This window comes from Hyaena hyaena, unplaced genomic scaffold (genome assembly GCF_003009895.1).
Source record: "Hyaena hyaena isolate Hyena2069 unplaced genomic scaffold, ASM300989v1 scaffold_51, whole genome shotgun sequence".
NCBI classification, from domain to species: domain Eukaryota; kingdom Metazoa; phylum Chordata; class Mammalia; order Carnivora; family Hyaenidae; genus Hyaena; species Hyaena hyaena.
The window spans coordinates 2,643,789-2,662,976 of record NW_024080683.1 but is presented as its reverse complement, the minus strand read 5'-3'; the positions used below and the strand labels follow the sequence as shown (position 1 = coordinate 2,662,976).

The following is a 19,188-nucleotide window of genomic DNA, read 5'->3' as shown; positions in this document are numbered from 1 at the left end:
TTTGAGACTGAGAGTTAAGAACGGACGGAGCAGAGGATTTGCTGAAGAAGAGTAAAGTAGCAGTGTGTCCAGGTCTCCACAGCGACAGAAGTGTGATATTCCTAGAGGTGTAATATGGTGCTGTAATGTCGGCATTTCTCTTGTGTATTCTTTACTGTGTGTTCGCTTATGTAGCCACGAGAAAGAGATTAATCCAGAGGCATTCATAACCTGAAACAAGATGCCCCCATCAAAAGAAACGGATCCTCACGCAGCCTGCTGGAGTTAGGAGTGGAGCTGCGCCGCCTTTGACAGCAATAAGCTGTAAATATACACACATGCTAATACCCTTGATTTGTTCATCTTTTGTGTCAGCGTTTGGAAAAGATTGTTAAAGTGGCAGTTATAGTAAAAGACTGGCAATTACAGTAAAGAGCAGAAATTAGGTATTTGTGACCTATTATATTTCATTAAAAGACTTCCTTATTAAAATGGTACCGCTTACTCTGATTACTTGACAGCTGCCCTAAACAGATTAGAAAATACACAGCTCCGCTAAAGGTGAAATCAACCTTTTAAGCAGGCACAGTAGATGGTATACAAACTATTTTTTTTTTTAAATGGTAGGGATGTTCATCGGTGACTGAGTGGTGTGCCCTTTGATATTTCTGTAATGATAGTTTACCCGCGTTGGCATTTTCCCACTAAGATGTTTTAATGTCCCCACCTGACGTTACACTAGCTTCCTACTAGAGAGGATGTTCTTGTGAAGCACAGAGATCCAGGGATCAGCGTGGCATCACCAGAGAGGCTTTCTTCTGCTAACTGATGAATTTTTATTCCAGTCCAATGTAAATACTACTTTTAGCAGGCAGAACTTAAACTTTTGGAAGTTTTTGCACTTGATTATTAATTTCTGAAATACTGAATTTTTTTTTATTAAAGTTAATTTTTGAGAGAGAGACAGAGCACAAGCTGGGCAGGGGCAGAGAGAAGGAGACACAGAATCTGAAGCAGGCTCCAGGCTCTGAGCTGTCAGCCCAGAGCCTGATGCGGGGCTCGAACCCACGAACTGTGAGATCATGACCTGAGCCGAAATCGGATGCTTAACTGACTGAGCCACCCAGGCGCCCCTAATTTCTGAAATATTTTTAACATTCTCTGTCCCTTACTAAGCCAGTAGAGCCACAGTGAGTTTAACACTGGAATTTAGGCATGACTTTCACGAGATTGAATTGTTTTTCTAGAGAAAAAAATCACGATGTGGCTGTGGTTACCTTCCATGCTGTTGCTGAAGTTTTACTGCCATTTCGCATTGTAGCATTTTACTTAACGACTGTACAGCACTTTATAGAACCATCCTTTCAGTGACTAAAACTGAATTGTAGTTTAGCAGTTCAGTAGCCTGGTGTGCTATGCATTCGGACCACTCTCATACCAGTGTCCCTGTCGTCTATAGGGTGCAGAATGCCCTGTATTTCAGTCTCTCGAGTGTGAGATCGCAGCTCACTTGTGAAGACGCAAACGTAAGTTCAGTTTGAAGCTGGTTTGTGGGAAGATCACCTCCTCCAGGTAATCTTGTATACAGAAGTTTGTCAGGACTGTCACAGTATTAGGAGAAGGCTGTTGTAGCACTTGCATGGAACTATAAAATTTCCACAGAGACCCACACTGTACCACGTGAGATAATCCTATGTTTATTCTCCATGCACAAATGTCCATGACTCCTTGCGCCTCTGCCTTACAGAGTGTAAATACCTGATGCATATCGCATGAGGACCGTCAGCTCACAAAATTGTTAGGCAGAGGTGAGAGTCCTAGTCTTTTGGGTAGAAGAGACCTGAGTTCAAGTTCTGATTTAGTCGTTTGATAGCTTGTTATCCTTAAACTTATTCTTAGGTACTTAGATCTCAGATTTTTTAACGTTAATATGGAGATATTACATATCAATTGGGTTATAATGAAAAAGTGGAAGATAAAACCAGCTAAATGCACCTAGAGAGGTTAGCGTGACAATCTAGAATTATCACTCATGCTGTGGTAGTTAGTATTGTCAGTAGCTCAGCCTCTCCTAGAGTGTGAGGAAGGTTTTGAAGAAGAGGGTGGCTGCTGAAAATAGTAACATGGAACTGGATATAATTAGAAACAAAACTGTTTTCAAGGAGAGAGATTATGCCCTGTGTGTTTGGTTAAGTCATTTCCAGTATTGGTCAATAGAGAGGATTTTTAAAAACTTTGATGAAGCGACCCCTCTTCAGAGTCGAATCTGGGGACGTGGTCTTTAAAGGTTGCAAGAGCGGCAACTGATAGGAACCGTATGTCCTGAGTGAGGAAATGCTTATTCCCTGCACAAAAGGTAGAATTTAAAGAATAGAGCACATTTATTTCTTTTCAGTAAGTATGTACAGCAAACTTTGCATCATTTAAACATGTAGCCTCTCTTCGAATTCTTGCACGTAAAGAACTGGAAGAGCAAAAACAAGTAAAGTGCCCAAGCTTGTGTTCACACTTAATATTGTTGATCTAAGAGACCTGAAAATGAGTATCAACTTCTGCTGAGAAGGAAGGCAGCAGTGGAGTCCCATAAAAACCTGATTATGTGTGCTACTTTCTGGTCTCTCACTAAAAAATGTACAACATGCTCACCATTGATGTACAAAATCGAGCTTGAGTTTTCTTGTGTCCTGTTGTTGCTAAAGAGACCATAAGGCATTTAATTTAATGAGAAGATAGCATTTTCAGAAGAATAGACGTGGTTTGGAAATATAATGGTTTGAAGTAGCTAGTGGGATTAAACCGGTTTAGGCAATGGCTATCCTATTTCAGTTCTTTGAAGAAGGTAATTTCAGCCTAAGCTGAAGGAGAGGAGGAGGTACAGAACGTGCTTAATGCCTAATGTTGCCTTGATATTTTAAGAGGGAGAATACCAGACGACGGTGATACTTAGCAGGGAAAAATAGCACCTAAGGTTACACAGCTACAGTTTTTTAGGTAAAACCACTAGCTGTTACTGGTAGTTCAATGAGTTCCCCCCCCCCCCCCAGGAGGATTTATATGCCTGTTTTTTCTTTTTTAAGTTTTATTTATTTTGAGAGAGAGACAGAGCAGAGAAGGGGCAGAGAGAGGGAGAGAGAATCCCAAGCGGGCTCTGTGCGTTCAGCGCAGAGCCTGATGCAGGGCTTGAACTCTTGAACCATGAGATCATGACCTGAGCCGAAATCAAGAGTTGGACGCTTAACCGACTAAGCCACTGAGGCGCCCCTGTTTCACATTGCTAATCTGTTTAATGATTCAGTTTTGAAGAATTAAATATTGCCCTAACTATTGGATTGGGAAGTTTTAAATTCCAGAGCGAAATGAAATATAATTCTGTTCTGATAGAAGCTGGATTTTTGACATCAGTGAATATGTTACTCTGACTTATCATCTTGTATGTAAAGTACAATTGCCCACTTGTAAAAATGTAGACCAGAATTGCACCTTTTATGTTTAATTGAATATTATGTCCAGCTCAGTGAAGATTCATTACATTAGCTTCATAAATATTCTTTCTGCGTAGAAGTTTTTCTCCTACAAATGAGATTTTCACCTGATCTTTTTCCCATTACCTTTCCCCCCCCTTGATTTTCTTACCACTTTGACTTGTTGAATTGGGGAGCTATCATGTGTATGTACACATTTATATACACGTGTATGTAATTATACGCACATACGTATGGCATGGCATAAACTTGCTTTTCAGTACAGTCTCAAGTTAGAATTACTCATACGGAGATAATTGCTAGGTGAGAAAAACTAAACTACAAGGCTAGACTCAACTCTCACTCTCGGTAAGGTCTTTCCACACGAACGTCTTTTAGGCAAACTGTATACCGTACACGCATGCCGCTTTAGGTGCGAATGGAGGCCACCTAGGGTGTCCAGCCCCAGGAGGCCCTTCCTTTTAAAACCGAATGTGTATGTGAGGCTGCATTTCCTTAATATATTCAACCCAGATGGCAGATTGAGCACAGAAGGATATGTGAGAAGCCAGTTCTCTCTTTTTTTTTGTTTTTTAGTTTTTTAATGTTTTTATTTTTCAGAGAGAGCGTGTAAGTGGGGGAGGGGCAGAGAAGGGGGGAACGACAGAGGGTCTGAAGTGGGCTCCACACTGACAGCAGCGAGCCTGAGGTCAGGCTCCAGCTCCAAAACTGCGAGATCATGACCTGAGCCGAAGTTGGACACTTAACCGACTGAGCCACCCGGGTGCCCTGGGAAGCCAGTTGGCTCCTATTAAGCAAGACATTAAAAGAAATGTATAAAAATACAAAACAATGCCCCTGCTCTCATTCATATTTTTTTTCCTTTGGAAAATTTAGATATATTGCATAAAATGTGTTTATGTTAAGATGTAATCGTTTTGTTGTCATTTTTAAGTTAATATTTATTACCTTTCTCCACTTATTTTCTAATATGATGCTTGGATGGACATAGCTGGTGACGTACCAAAGCTTATGACTGGCTCGAGTGAGTCATACCGCTGCCTCCCACATTCAGATGTCACATCGCTAGCTTGAAGTGAGCCATGTTGGGAGTATTTACACTATGGAAATGAGCAGAAGCTACACATCTGGCTTTTTTGAGGGGTGTGAAGAAGAGCTGACAAACACTTACCAGTGACCAACTAGATATAACACACAGAAACAAAAGTTCTTTGGGGTTCCCAGAGAAATTTCAGGTCTAAGCAGGTTCCAGGACCAAAAAGTCTGCTTACTGTATTAGAACTGGTGTTAATTACTTTCCTCTGCAAACTTGACACCAAAGTCCATACTACTGTGTCATCAAAGCAGATTTTCAGCTGGGTGCTCTGTCCTAAGAGGCCCTTTACCCAGCTCTCCTGTGCTGCCTTCCAACAAGAAAAAGTCCATGTCCTTTGTGGTCCCCCCCATGCTGAGCACACAGCTTTGTTACTTGTTGACTGACGAGAGACCATCAGTATTGTGGTGACTCACAAAAATGGAGACAGGGTTCTGGTCTGGAATAATTTCGGAGACGTCTTCAGGAAGGAGGGTAGATGTGAGATGGATCCTGATGGGTGTGTGGGTGTACTGGCTGTGAGGATGGAGTTAAGCACGTGCTAGAGGTAGAGGCAGCTGTATCTTGGTGTGAAGAGTTTCTTGGGAAATAATGAAGCAGGTGGAGTGGAATGGAAAATCAGGCAAAGGATTTGGGACTTAACTGGATGGAGCGTAACCAACCAGTGGTTTTTTGTTTTAAATGGATCAAATGTGAGGGTGTAAAGGGTGCTTTGGGGAGCTCCATCTTGCAGCTCTGTGTAGATGAGCAGGGAGTGAGTCCGAAGCAAAGGAAACTTCTCTTGATCGTCTGAAAGGAAGTATATAGAGTGAAGAATCAGGGCTTTTAATTCAGAAAGACTTTGGTTAGAATCCTTCTGCTCTGTGACTTTCAATTCATGGATAAAAATGTAAAGCTATGCACATGAGTCAGTGGGCTTGTAGGTAACAGAAGAGTGTGGATGAGTTTAGTATAGATTAGATGCCAGTACAGTGCCAGGACCGTCAGTGAGAGATCGTCTTCATGCTCCTTTATTACTGTTATAATAATCCTGTTTGATGGCTTATAATGAAAATTGGAGCTGGGCAACCGTTAGTGGGAATGAGATGTCGAAACCCGGCCCGTCCCTCACCCTCACGGGTAAGAATACAAATGGAAGCTCACTAATTGTGTCTCTATATACTTAAAGGCTGTAGATCAGCAAACTATTAGGTAAAATATGCTCTTACCTCATAATTTGACTGACACAACTTTATAAGGAGATGGATGACCATTTAGAATTCTCGGATTTTTAAGGAGTTCTGTTCTAGAACATAGTGGTAGAGGAAGGACTGGCCTTCAGTCCGCTTGTCCCTGTCCTGAAGTCTACCTCCTCTTCGCCATCTCCTGGGCTCTTTGCTGTAACATGGCCACGTGCCCTAGTCCGTGCAAGCTATGTCTTGACTACCTCTTGGGCTGGAGGTGGGTATGCCCGCTTCTCCGTCTGCCCTGGGGACAGTAGTCCAGGGCTCCTCAAGGGGATCCGAGTCCTGGGAATTTGCCGAGATAGAGTCCAGAGAGGTTAGAGAGTGTGGCCCTGGGCTGGGCACATTTCTCATTTTATGGGGAACATTCCAGGGAAGTGGCCCCTTTTGCCTGGGTCTCAGGGCAGTGCCGGAATGGGTCATCCGACGTGAATGACAGATCAGCGGGATGTGTTTACTGATGAATTGTGGCTTATGAGAAAATGGAAGTGTAAAAGGTGAAAGGTCACTGGGTTGCAGGTGAGTTACAAAGCCACTGAGAAAGTTAGGACAGATGAGGAGGGCCCTGAATGCCGAGTAACTGTTCTGCTCACCATTGTATCCTGTGGCACCAAATCAGCTTCTAGCACGTTACCCAGCTCATGGTAGCGACTCAGTAAATGTTGAAGGGCAAGATGAAGATATTTGAAAAGCTGTGCCAGAGGTGTGAGAAGAAAGGCATTAACGTTAAGATAGAGAAAGGAAGAAGGAAAACAAGTCCTTGTGGGGCCAGTGTAAGAGCTTTGAGGGGGGAAGCACTTTGCTGTGCTTGGCATGGTGGTGTGTGCGCTGCTTGTGTGTGGGGACCGTGTACATCTACTCCTTGCACAGGCGGGGCCTAGCATAGTCGTCATTCTTTCTTAAACGAATACCTGACTAATAGTATGTGAGAACAGGCTTTAAGAAACGAGTTGGATTTTAAGTTTAAAGTGACCAGTGGCAAACACAAATCTGCACCGTCAGTGAGCTGTGACGGTGACCAAGGGACTTGAGACCATTCAAGAAACGAAGAGATTCTGAGCAGTGATGTTTGTGTCAGATGAGTTGGTGAAAGGTGTTCAGAGCAACCATTATGCTCGTAACCTGTTTGGAGAAGAGCAGAGGACACAGATAACTGTAGATTAGCTTGAATTTTCGAATTTGATACTCACTGAACAAGTTAGGTATAAGGGAGGGTCGTTGGAGAAAAAAAAATGGAAGGAGTTGGGAGAGTTCTTTTACAGACATTTAATTGTAGCTTTAGTAAAACTCCAGTTCTTTTGCTCAGAGTTGTTACAATATATGGTTTAGTCACTTGGTTTGTAATAGCTGTACAATACCTCAGGTCAGAAAACATCCTGTATTTCGTAATGACAATAAAGTAACAGAAAAGTCTGATAATAGGGTTAAAATTGCTAAGTTCTTTTTGAGAAGGCTGGTGTGTTAATTAGTGTAGATGATTGCACTTTTGCTGTATCTGACTTGTAATCGACTAAATACACAGCAAACACCTGTGATTATTTTAGTGATCCTTGTCTTGTTCAAGTAACCCCAAATATGTGTATTTAGACTGTTGCCTGTTCATATATACTCAGCTGTGCCTGTTTTCTGTGTTATTTTTCTAAGGTTAATGGACCCACATAAAAATTTATGGCAACTGTCACTTAATGTCATCTTTACCCTCAAAGAAAAAAAGAAAACAAACAAAAGTAGATCACGCCAGGCAGCCATGATGCTGTTTATAGTTGACTAAGTGATCAGATATACTCTGTACTAAATTGATCTCTAATCCCATGGGTCAAATTTAGGGCAAAAAAAGTATGAACACAGGTAATAAGCAAATACACTTAAGTACATGTTTTTATTTCATTGTTACCCTAAAATTAAAAATTTTTAAAAATCTATATTTGAGGGAGGGAGGGGTAGGAGGGGGGAGAGAGAGAGAGAGAGAGAGAGAGAGAGAGAGAGAGAGAGAGAGAGAGAATAGGGGCTCATAGGGAGAGGGAGACACAGAATCTGAAGCAGGTTCCAGGCTGTGAGCTGTCAGCACAGAGCCCAGTGTGGGGCTTGAACTCCTAAATCACGAGATCATGATCTGAGCTGAAGTCGGATGCTTAACTTACTGAGCCACCCAGGTGCCCCTAAAATTACCTTATTAGCAAATAAAAATCATTAGTTTAAAAGTGCTCTTAACTTGTTCTCCCTGAAGCAAAGATTTCTTTTTATAATTTCCATAAAACTGAATCATCATGCCTTTCTTAGTAATTTCTTCAGCTTTGTGACCTGCTTATGTATTGTTTTTGCTTGTTTATTTTTAAGAAACAAATCTTGTTATTATTAAAAAATTTTAAATTGTTTTTAATGTTTGTTTATTTTTGAGAGAGAGACAAAGTGTGAGCAGCAAGCTGATTATCAAATTATTTGGTCTCGTCTTCATGATTTAGATAAGCCGAGTCTTTTAAAGATTCCTTCTTTCCAGGATTTTCCCTCACTTACATTTTCTCTGATTATTAGAGTAATATGTTTATTCTTTGAGAAATAAAAGTTCTCTCTCCTTCCCTATCAAGTCAAAACGGTTTTTTTTTTCGACTACATAGGAAACTTAAACATTGATGCAGTCAGTCATGCAAAGAAATAAAAATAATTCACTTAGTTGGCAATTTATATTTATCTACAGATTCAATAATATGAAATAATCACATGTATACATTGAAGAATCCATTTTTTTTTTTTTTTTTTTTTTTTTTGCTGCAGAACAAGTTTAGTATCTATATTTACATGATAAAAATTTCCAGTTAATACACGGGCTGTTTTTAGCCATCCATGGCAGTGCTATGATTACATTTCTTTTTTTTTTTTTTATTTTATTTTATTTTATTTTTTTTTACAAATAGTTTATTGTCAAATTAGTTTCTACATAACACTCAGTGCTCATCCCCAAAGTGCCCTCCTTCATGCCCATCCCCTCTCCCCCCCACATCCATCAGTCCTCAGGTTTTGTCAGCATTCAAGAGTCTCTCATGGTTTGCCTCTCTCCCTTTCCCCCACCATTTCCGCCCTTCTTCTCCCCCTTGTTCCTCCGTCAAGTTCCTCCTAATCCTCCTATACGTGCAAACATATGGTATTTGTCCTTCTCTGCCTGACTTATTTCGCTCAGCATAACACCCTCAAGGTCCATCCATGTTGCTACACATGGCCAGATTTCATTGTTTCTCATTGCCATGTAGTATTCCATGGTATAGATAAACCACATCTTCTTGATCCATTCATCTGTTGATGGACACTTAGGCTCTTTCCATGTTTTAGCTATTGTGGAGAGTGCTGCTATGAACATTGGGGTACATGTGCTCCTATGCCTCAGCATTTCTGTATCCCTTGGGTAAATTCCTAGCAGTGCTATTGCTGGGTCATAAGGGAGTTCTATTGTTAGTTTCCTGAGGAACCTCCACACTGTTTTCCAGAGGGGCTGTACCAGTTTACATTCCCACCAACAGTGTAGGAGGGTGCCCGTTTCTCCACATCCTCGCCAGCATCTAGAGTTCTCTGATTTGCTCATTTTAGCCACTCTGACTGGCGTGAGGTGGTATCTCAGTGTGGTTTTGATTTGTATTTCCCTGATGAGGAGGGATGCTGAGCATCGTTTCATGTGTCTGTTGGCCATCTGGATGTCCTCTTTGGAGAAGTGTCTGTTCATGTCTTCTGCCCATTTCTTCACTGGGTTGTTTGTTTTTCGGGCGTGTAGTTTGGTGAGTTCCTTATAGATTCTGGATATTAACCCTTTATCTGATATGTCATTTGCAACTATCTTTTCCCATTCCGTTGGTTGCCTATTAATTTTCTGGGTTGTTTCCTTGGCTGTGCAGAAGCTTTTAATCTTGATGAGGTCCCAACAGTTTATTTTTGCTCTTGATTCCCTTGCTTTTGGGGATGTGTCAAGTAAGAAGTTGCTGCGGTGGAGGTCAAGGAGGTTGTTTCCTGCTTTCTCCTCTAGGGTGTTGATAGTTTCCTGTCTCACGTTCAGGTCCTTTATCCATTTTGAGTTGATTTTTGTGCATGGTGTGAGAAAATGATCTAGTTTCATTCTTCTGCATGTTGCTGTCCAGTTCTCCCAACACCATCTGTTAAAAAGGCTGTCTTTTTTCCATTGGATATTCTTTCCTGCTTTGTCAAAGATCAGTTGGCTGTATACTTTTGGGTCCACTTCTGAGTTCTCAATTCTGTTCCATTGGTCTATGTGTCTGTTTTTGTGCCAATACCATACTGTCTTGAGGATGACAGCTTTGTAGTAGAGGCTGAAGTCTGGGATGGTGATACCTCCCGTTTTGGTTTTATTTTTCAGTATTACTTTGGCTATTCGGGGTCTTTTGTGGTTCCATACAAATTTTTGGATAGTTTGTTCTAGTTTTGAGAAGTATGCTGGTGCAATTTTGATTGGAATTGCATTGAATGTGTAGAGTGCTTTAGGTAGTAATGACATCTTAACTATATTTATTCTTCCTATCCATGAGCATGGAATGTTTTTCCATTTCTTTGTGTCTTCTTCAATTTCCTTCATAAGTTTTCTATAGTTTTCATCATACAGATCTCTTGTATCCTTGGTTAGGTTTATTCCGAGGTATTTTATGGTTTTTTGTGCAATTGTGAATGGGATCAGTTTCTTGATTTCTCTTTCTGTTGCTTCATTATTGGTGTATAAAAATGCAACCGATTTCTGTACGTTGATTTTGTACCCTGCAACTTGGCTGAATTCTTGGATCAGTTCTAGTAGGCTTCTGGTGGAGTCTGTCGGGTTTTCTATGTAGAGTATCATGTCATCTGCGAAGAGTGAAAGTTTGACTTCCTCTTTGCCAATTCTGATGCCTTTGATTTCCTTTTGTTGTCTGATGGCTGATGCTAGGACTTCCAGCACTATGTTAAACAACAGTGGTGAGAGTGGACATCCCTGTCGTGTTCCTGATCTCAGGGGGAAAGCTCTCAGTTTTTCCCCGTTGAGGATGATGTTAGCTGAAGGTGAAGAATCCATTTTTAATGTTAACCTAATTCTCTTTGCTTTTAATGTTTTAGGCCACTTGGTCATTCTGGCATTTTGTGGTAGAGAATACATTGAGTTTGGCTAATGGAAGGAATATGAGGTAATTGATCACATGTTCTCTACACATTATGAACTGTAGGTACACAAAGCAGAGTATTTTAAAGTGTCTAATAGGGGGTCTCATGTACAAGGATTTTTGAGAGCTGTTTTTATATATAAGATTTTGAGGTAGGTTTTTTTTCCTCTCGATAGTCGGCAGCAGTGAACATTGTGAGGAACTGTATTTTCTTTCACTGCTTGTACCTGTTTAAGACATCATAGTGTTAAATTCTTCTTCACATTGTTATGTGGTTAAAGTTACTTTGTGTTTTAATTTTTTACTTGTTTCAGGAGCTCTATGCCCAATGTGGGGTTTGAACTCAACCATCCCGAAATCAAGAGTTGCAGGCTCTACTGCCTGAGCCAGCCAGGTGCCCCAGGGTATAGTTATTTTTAAGAGTTTTGGATAGCTTAGCTTTCTGTGGGGCTCTGGAAACCTCAAAAGAACCCCTCCCTCCCACCTTCCTCCCCAACATGCCCTAAGTAGGGTTAAGGGCATCATGCACTGAAAATGTGTGCTAACACACAGTTTATGGGGGAATTGTCAGAAAGAGCATCAGGGCTCCTGTAATATGGAATTCTGGGAGCTGCTCAGGGGGCTTACTGAGAGCACAAACATGAGACTGTTGAGTTAGTCTTTCCCACCTTGTGTACCCATGTGTTACCCTGCGTGGTATCTGGATGTGGCATTCCAAAATGACAGTCAACTAAAATGCAACGAAATGCCACATACATTTTTCTTTCCTTTTTTTTTAAATGTTTATTTTAGAGACAGAGCACAAGCGAGGGAGGGGCAGAGAGAGCCAGAAACAACGTGAACCAGGCTCACAGATCCTGACGCAGGGCCCAAACCCACAAACCGCGAGATCATGACCTCAGCTGAAGTCGGACACTTAACCCACTGAACCACCCAGGCGCCCCTGCCACATGCATTTCTGTTGTTTAACAGATTGCCAAGTGTGAAGCCCGTGTCACAGTAAATTCAAATTAAAGATAGTAAAATATAGCAGCTATGCTTATGAAATCCAGCCCGTGACCTGGCGCCATGTGGATTGGTGGACGTAAACTATTCGGTAGAGTAATTGGCTGACGGGCTGCTGATGTCATAATTCTCCTACTCAATAATGGGCTGGTTATGTGGGAAGGTGCAGCGGTTTGGTGTGGGAACTTCTGCTTCCGCTACAACAGTACTTTAAAGAGAAGCCTTGCATTGGCATTCAGAAAGGAGAAAGGAGCAGGGGTAGGGATCAGGTGAGTGGTGGGGGCGGGCACCAGAGGGACAGGTGTACAGTCTGAGTACATGTTCAATATCATTGGTCTTTGAGATTACATTTGTACCCAGGTTCCTTCCTTTGATTTCTGTGTAGTTGAAGTGCAATTGCCAGCCCATTCAGTATGATAAAACATTGCTATTTTAACATTTCTTCAATATTCAGCTTCTGTGGGAAGATAATCCCACAATCTACTGCTTCAGAGACTTAGCGAATATTCAAGAGAAATAAGCTGGAGCTGTATCCTTCACCCCGCAGCTCTAGTTTGATAAAGGTTTTCCACAGGGCTCACCAGAAATTCTCCTGTACACTTTCCAATATTTTTTTATGGATATAAGGTTGCAAGAAAGATACACTGAATAGCTTTGTGTCTAAGACCTTTGCGCCATGATCTCTAGCCAAAAAACCCTGCATATATGTATAGGAGCTATAATTGAAGACCTATTATAATCTCTACAGAGGCAGTATATTTAAGAGAGTACCAACTCTCAAATAGTTTCTCGAGGAAGTCTTAGAACTTTATCATATCTCTCAAACTGTTCGAGTTGTCTGTATGAAACACATGAATTTGATATTCTTTTTCCCCGTTACTCCACTTTCATGATTGAGTACATCGGACCTGAACGTGGATCTCACACCTAGTGTTTGCAGAAGCCAGCATGGGTCTGGAGAACAGCATTTTCATAGTGCACTTCTACCCAAAGTGCTTACAGTCAGTGTTTATTAAAAATAGCTTAGAGGACATTTAAAATCACCAGTAGAGGCGCCAGTGGAGTCCTTCAGTTAGGAAAAGTAGTGGGAGTTGAACTTCCTTCGAGTTATCCTGAGAAGCAAAGGAGAACAATTCTTTGTGTCTGTTCTTCCCACCTCTTTCCTTTTAGTCCAGTGTTTGGAGCTTCTTTCACTGAGATGACACTGAATGTCTTTGTTGTGTGTGAAATAAGGAAATGGTCCTGGGAGGGGAATGGTCGGAAGGGAAAATGTTTGGTTTTACATTATGACATAGCCTGTAAGACAGTGATTAAACTACGTATGTAATCTATATGCCATAATATAGGACAGTATACGTAATAATTATATATAGTATATAAGATACGCTTTACATAGCACATCACACCTTACAAACTTGTTTTGTGTGGTCAGCATCTTATTTATCTCACCTGGTCTGTTGTATGGGGTAGGGGTTGTCTTCTTGCTATGGATGTAGAAACTGAGATTGACAAGGTTAAGAAACACCTTTGAAGGTTCCAGAGGTGGTAGACAGACGGCCTGGCATGTGATATGAATCCAGATCTTGTGACTCTTCCTCTGTTTTTATCCACTGTATTAGTAATTTTCACATTGTATTTTCCAATCACAAAACTCTTCACGGGCCACGCTTGGGAAATGTTGGTGGCCGGAAAGGAGGGTTCAGTAGAAGATCCGGCTTCAGAGCCACTGCTCTGCGCCGGTTCCCTCTGTGCAAGGACGGTAAACTAGAGCCACAAACGATGCCTCCCGCTTTGTTCTTACATGACACTACACGTGATGGTCAAGGTTATGTACCTCTTCTCCTGCTGGCATTGTGGGTGTGGAAACACAAATTAGACTCTTGGCATTTTTCCTTACTTCTGTTCCTCTTCCACCAGTATTTACTGAATTAACACAGTACACAGGATACACTGTTTACCAGGGCCAATTATAATTGGCTTTAAAATAGTAGGATAGTTTTAGGGGCGCCTGGGCGGCCCAGCTGGTTGAGTGTCTGGCTTCACCCCAGGTCATGGCCTCATGGTGTGTCGGGTTGAGCCTTGCTTCATGCTCACTGCTGTCAGCACAGAGCCTGCTTGGGGCCCTCTGTCCCCCTCTCTCTGCCCCTGCCACACTCGCCTGCACTCTCTCTCAAAAATAAACATTAAAAAAAATAGGATAGTTTTAAAAAAAGAAAAAATATTAAAAACTCAAATACGAACTGTCCATATTAAATATTATTATGTCTTGGCCATAAAGTGGTAGTGATAAGTCTGGTAGTTAAATACATTGGTTCTTTTTTTTTGTAGTTTTTTTTTTTTTTAATATTTATCCATTTTTCAGAGAGAGTGTGAGGGAGGGAGGGGCAGACAGAGAGGGAGACACAGAATCTCAAGCAAACTCCAGGCTCTGAGCTGTCAGCAGAGCCCAACACGGGGCTTGAACTCACGAGCTGTGAGATCATGACCTGAGCCGAAGTCAGACACTTAACTGACTGAGCCACTCAGGCGCCCCAATACATTGGTTCTTAAAAGTGATTTCCGTTAGCTACTATGTGTGTATAGAGCCTTGAAAATTCTAGGGTATAGTAGCATTTATAGTAGTAGTAATGTTAATAGTGTCAAAGCATGGTTCCTTCATTGTATAGAATTCTAAGTCTTCGATAATAATAGATTCCAAATGTGTACCCATCTTCCTCAAATATGCATTTAAGCCTTATCGTAACAGCCTATGAAATTCCTTCTACAGATAGAAAATAAATCCCCTCAGTGGTCCAACCAAAACATCATGAAGTTTAATAATGGTTAAAGGTTAATCACACACATTCAAGATGAGAGTAATTGTTTAGACTCAAATCATAGCATTTTACAAGTTGAAAATATGTCAGCGGTTATGTACATTTAAAAATGAGTGTGACTCTGGAGTATTTTTTTTTTTGAACTCGTCATTGAGCTCCTTAGTTTACTAAACACTTCAAACTAATAATATTCAATTATTTTCTCCAAAGATATTAGGAACACAGAACAATTGGAGAGGCACTGGAAAGAGCAGCATAAATGGGCATTGACAGGAGTGAGGAAAGGTTCAAGTCATGGAAATCACTTGTTTAGTTTATAGAAAGAAGGGGGAGAAAGACTTTGAAATGTTTTCAAATATATTTGTACTTCTTTTCATTTTTGCTACAAACTTTCAGCTAAGAATAATAAAACAGCAAAATGACAGGTATGTTAGAGCCTTAAGTTATCTCCTTGAAACTCAGACCTAAGTAGAATGAGCTGAAATTATAGAAAGGGTGATTCCAGTTTGTTGTAAAGAACACCTTCTCTGAAAGGTCATTAAACTCTGAAGTGGTAATAGAGGGATATTTGGGAGGTCATACCCCATAAAAATCTTTATGACCAGTATGGCTGTTCAACTAAATGTATGTTTTATCCTTAAAATCTCTACCAGGCTGAAGGCTCTTGGATTATAATTGTGCTGCTCATTGGTAACAATGCAATATGTATATATATTGCTCTTCTTTGTTTTTTTTTAAATGTTTTATTTATTTTTAGGGAGGAGAGAGAGAGAGACAGCTTGAGCAGGGGGCGGTCAGAGAGAGAGGGAGTCACAGACTGAAACAGGCTCCAGGCTCTGAGCTGGCAGTCAGCACAGAGCCCGACGCGGGGCTCGAACCCACGAACCGCGAGATCATGACGTAAGCGAAAGTTGGGACGCTTAACTGACTAAGCCACCCAGGCGCCCCTATATATTGCTCTTCAACTAAAGATGCATGAAATTTATGGAGATCCCCTTAATTTTTCAGAGACAAGATAAAATTGTAAGTACATTTTCAGTTCAGGATCATAGAAAGAACTAAAATGCCTTTACTCTGAGAGATAATGTAAGTCCCACGTTATTGTGTGCACTCTCAAAATAAACCATATGAAGGAAGGCAAGAGTCAAGAGTGTGAGGACGACACTCTCTCCTTTGGCCAGGGGATCTAGTCCCAAGTAGCTTTTGGGGTTTTGAGTAAGTCTCACTTGACTTTGAATCATGGGTCGCTCACCTACCAATTCAATATTCTTTTTTTTTTTTTTAATATTTTTTTATTTATTTCTAGGAGAGAGAGAGAGAGACAGCGTGAGCAGGGGAGGGTCAGAGAGAGAGGGAGTCACAGACTGAAACAGGCTCCAGGCTCTGAGCTGGCAGTCAGCACAGAGCCCGACGTGGGGCTCGAACCCATGAACCGCGAGATCATGACCTAAGCGAAAGTCGGACGCTTAACCGACTGAGCCACCCATGCGCCCCACCAATTCAATATTCTTATTAATGTGAGGAGAATAATTGTTGCCTTGTAACTGTGAAAACACATCCCGGATACATGGCACCAAGGAGTGCTTCACAAGTGATCGTTCTCTTCATTCCCCCAGTTGAGGCTTCTAGTCTCTAGGAGTTTGGGTCAGGAAAACCAATAGAACAGGGAGGGGATTAAGGGGTGAATTCGACTTCTCTCATTTGGGAGGTGGGTTCACCATACTTCTTGCTTTACCATTTAACTTCTCAAGTTTTGCTATAATCCTGCTGTGCTTGATAACTTCACTGCAGTTTTAATTTTAATTTTTTACATTATGGAGAAACCAATTTTTTTTTTTAGCCTTGCCTGGAGCAAAATCTTCAGTATCAGACTATTTAGAGGAAGAAAGCTGTTTAGGAAGCTGTTGAGAGTTACAAGTAGGAAACCACATGTGAAGCAGAAATTATTAAGTATCTTCAGATCTTATCTCCTGGAGAAACTCCCTTTTATCAAAAGGAAGTAAATGTTTACTGAAGAGTTCAGTGTGACAGGTCCATTATTTTCTTGCAATTTAGGGGCGGTAAATTGTCATTTTGTTTTATTTTAATTAGCGTAATTGTCTTGGGTTACCTTTTGACCTGTACTTACTTACCCCTGCAGCAGCTCCGCCCACGCCCAGCTAACACGAGTCGGCTGAATCCCTCAGCTAGCTTGCATCACCTTGTATCCCATTTAGCAAGTAGTTAACATTTTAGAACAATAACCAATATTAAGTGCTACCTGTGTTTCAGGCACTGGGGTAAGTAGCTTCTATGTATAAACACGTAATCCCCCTGTTATCTCTACAAGGGAAGTAGGTACTACAGATCCCTGATCCCGGATATACACTTCTGAATTTCAAAACCTCTGAAAATCACCGGTTTCCCTAAGTTTGTGGCAAAGCTAATTTAGCTGCAGAACCTGAGCTGGATGAGATAAGGCCGCTTAAGAGTCTTTATTTATCCCACAAACAGAACATTCATTCGTTTAGTGACAGAAACATTAATGTGTATGATTATGTGTTGCTGCCTTAGGCGCACCTGGGTTGTTGCATATATATGTTAGTACTTTCCAAAAGTAAAAAACTACAGATTCTGAGTCCTGTGACATATCTGGCCCAGGGGCTTAGCATGGGGGTTGTGAACCCATTTCACGATGCCACTTTATAGATGAGAAGTCTGCTATTAGAAGATGTAAAGTAAATTGCCAAGGTTTGGGTGGTGTGTTAAGGTGTGAAGTAAATTGCTCAGGTAATGGACGGTAAAGCCACATTTAAAGGCAGCAGGTCTTAGACTTAAGCTACATGCCGTTTTGGCATCCGCTTGCCAAGGCAAGATGGGGCTGTTGGCACCAGTGTGTATGGCTTGAGTTGACAGAATTGCTGATCTTTGCTAACAGAGGAAGACCTGTATCTGGATATCTGTGATGGAAGATAATCCTCTTTATCATTTGCATTTGGGTGTGGACTGTTAGGCTCTTCTGCATATTTTGGGTACAGATGTGTCTCGTCATAGAATTTCCTGAGTATAATGGAACCTCGCCACAAAGGTCTGACTCGGGTCAGAGTAAGCCTGGTTTCTCCTTTGGCACTCCTCATTATTTTATATTATTTGTGTCTCCCTCAGTGCTGGTAATTGCTTGTTTTAGCTGTATTCAACAGATAATTACTTAATGCCTGCCATGTAGTAGGCTAGAAATGTAACACTGAGCAAGAAAATCATGGACCCTCAATAGGGACACTGTTGTCCTTCCTTGTCGTTGGGACAGTTCTTGGTGGGGTAGCCTACGTTGCCGCGTGTTAGCATGTGTGGGCCAAAATGGCATTATAACCTCCCCCCTTCCCCAATGAGTGTGACAGCCAAAATGGCCCCCAAAGTTTCCAGAGCTCTCTGGTGGAGGACAGGGGAGTGGTAAATCTGGATGATACTCAGACTCTCAGTCCTGAGGATAGTGGCTGACCACTTGCCCATCTCCTGTCCAAGTTGAATAATTGATTTTAAGCATTTCTTTTTTTCTAGAATCCTGGCTTCATGCAAAGTAAACAGAATAGAGATCTACAAAGCAAGTAACTAAACTGCTTACACTTGGGCACGAGGGCTAAACTGAGAAGCAAGATTAGTTGTGGATAATCTTACCCGTGGCTAATTGAGACCTCTTATTATACTGTGTAAATAATGAGGATAAGTTATTAAGCTCCTAAGTTAACATACCAAGTGATGGTACTTCTTTGAACTGGAGAATCAAATTAGACAGTCCAGTCCATATGCAAGTTATTTATAAGATATGTAATACAGCACACTTAGGCCAGGTGTGTGCTGTAGCATTCAACATTCCTGCTTCATTTTTCTCTTTTAAGTGACATTTTAAAAGAAATGACAAATTCTAAAAAATCTGCGAGTGGAAACAATCCCATGAAGGATTTATGAGTTTTCATTTGTTATTTGAAAGAGGAATAAATGTAAATTTTTCTTCAGTATCCTCATCAACTGCTTTTTAGTCAGTATTTATAGTAAAAGTAATAATGGTTGAAAGTTAACAGAGCCTCAAGCTGATGGAGATAGTGGAGATTATTTTAAATGGAAATTCTTTGATTGTGTTGTGACTTTAAAAGTTATACATGCTTAATTTAAAACCTTCAGCAAATACAGAAAGGTACAGAGAGGAGAGTAAAAAGGAATCACCATTCTGTTCAAAGACGTCCTCACACGTGCCCGCAAGATTACTGCTCTGTCTTCTCAGGATTTGTGTCTTAGCGAGTGCATGTGGCATTCTACGGTGTACTTCTCACACATGTGCATGTTCTCTCTCCCTTCAAACACAAAAATACGTGCATTTCCTCTTAAAAATTGGGTCATACAGTTTGTTTTTTAACTTTGTCACTCCTATCAACATTTCGTTCACGGTAAATAACATGTTAGTGCCATTGTATGAATGTTACCGATTGA

At 41.1% G+C, this 19,188-nt stretch overlaps 1 protein-coding gene across 10 annotated transcripts in view; it reads left to right on the top strand.

Annotated features, from left to right (window-relative positions):
* The window catches only part of RFX3 (regulatory factor X3), a 287,161-nt gene that overhangs the window by 25,880 nt on the left and 242,093 nt on the right, over window positions 1–19,188 (top strand). For 4 of the 10 annotated variants that reach the window (XM_039230866.1, XM_039230861.1, XM_039230858.1 and 1 more), the window contains exon 1: window positions 5,876–5,994. The exons of 1 other annotated variant lie outside the window; for it this stretch is intronic. In XM_039230866.1, coding sequence (XP_039086797.1) covers window positions 5,939–5,994 — 56 coding nt within the window. In that variant the 5' untranslated portion in view covers window positions 5,876–5,938. Of the gene's footprint in view, window positions 1–5,875; window positions 5,995–10,859; window positions 10,928–12,093; window positions 12,178–19,188 lie in introns of those variants that run through there. 5 more of the 10 variants (XM_039230863.1, XM_039230859.1, XM_039230865.1 and 2 more) reach the window with 3 other exon arrangements.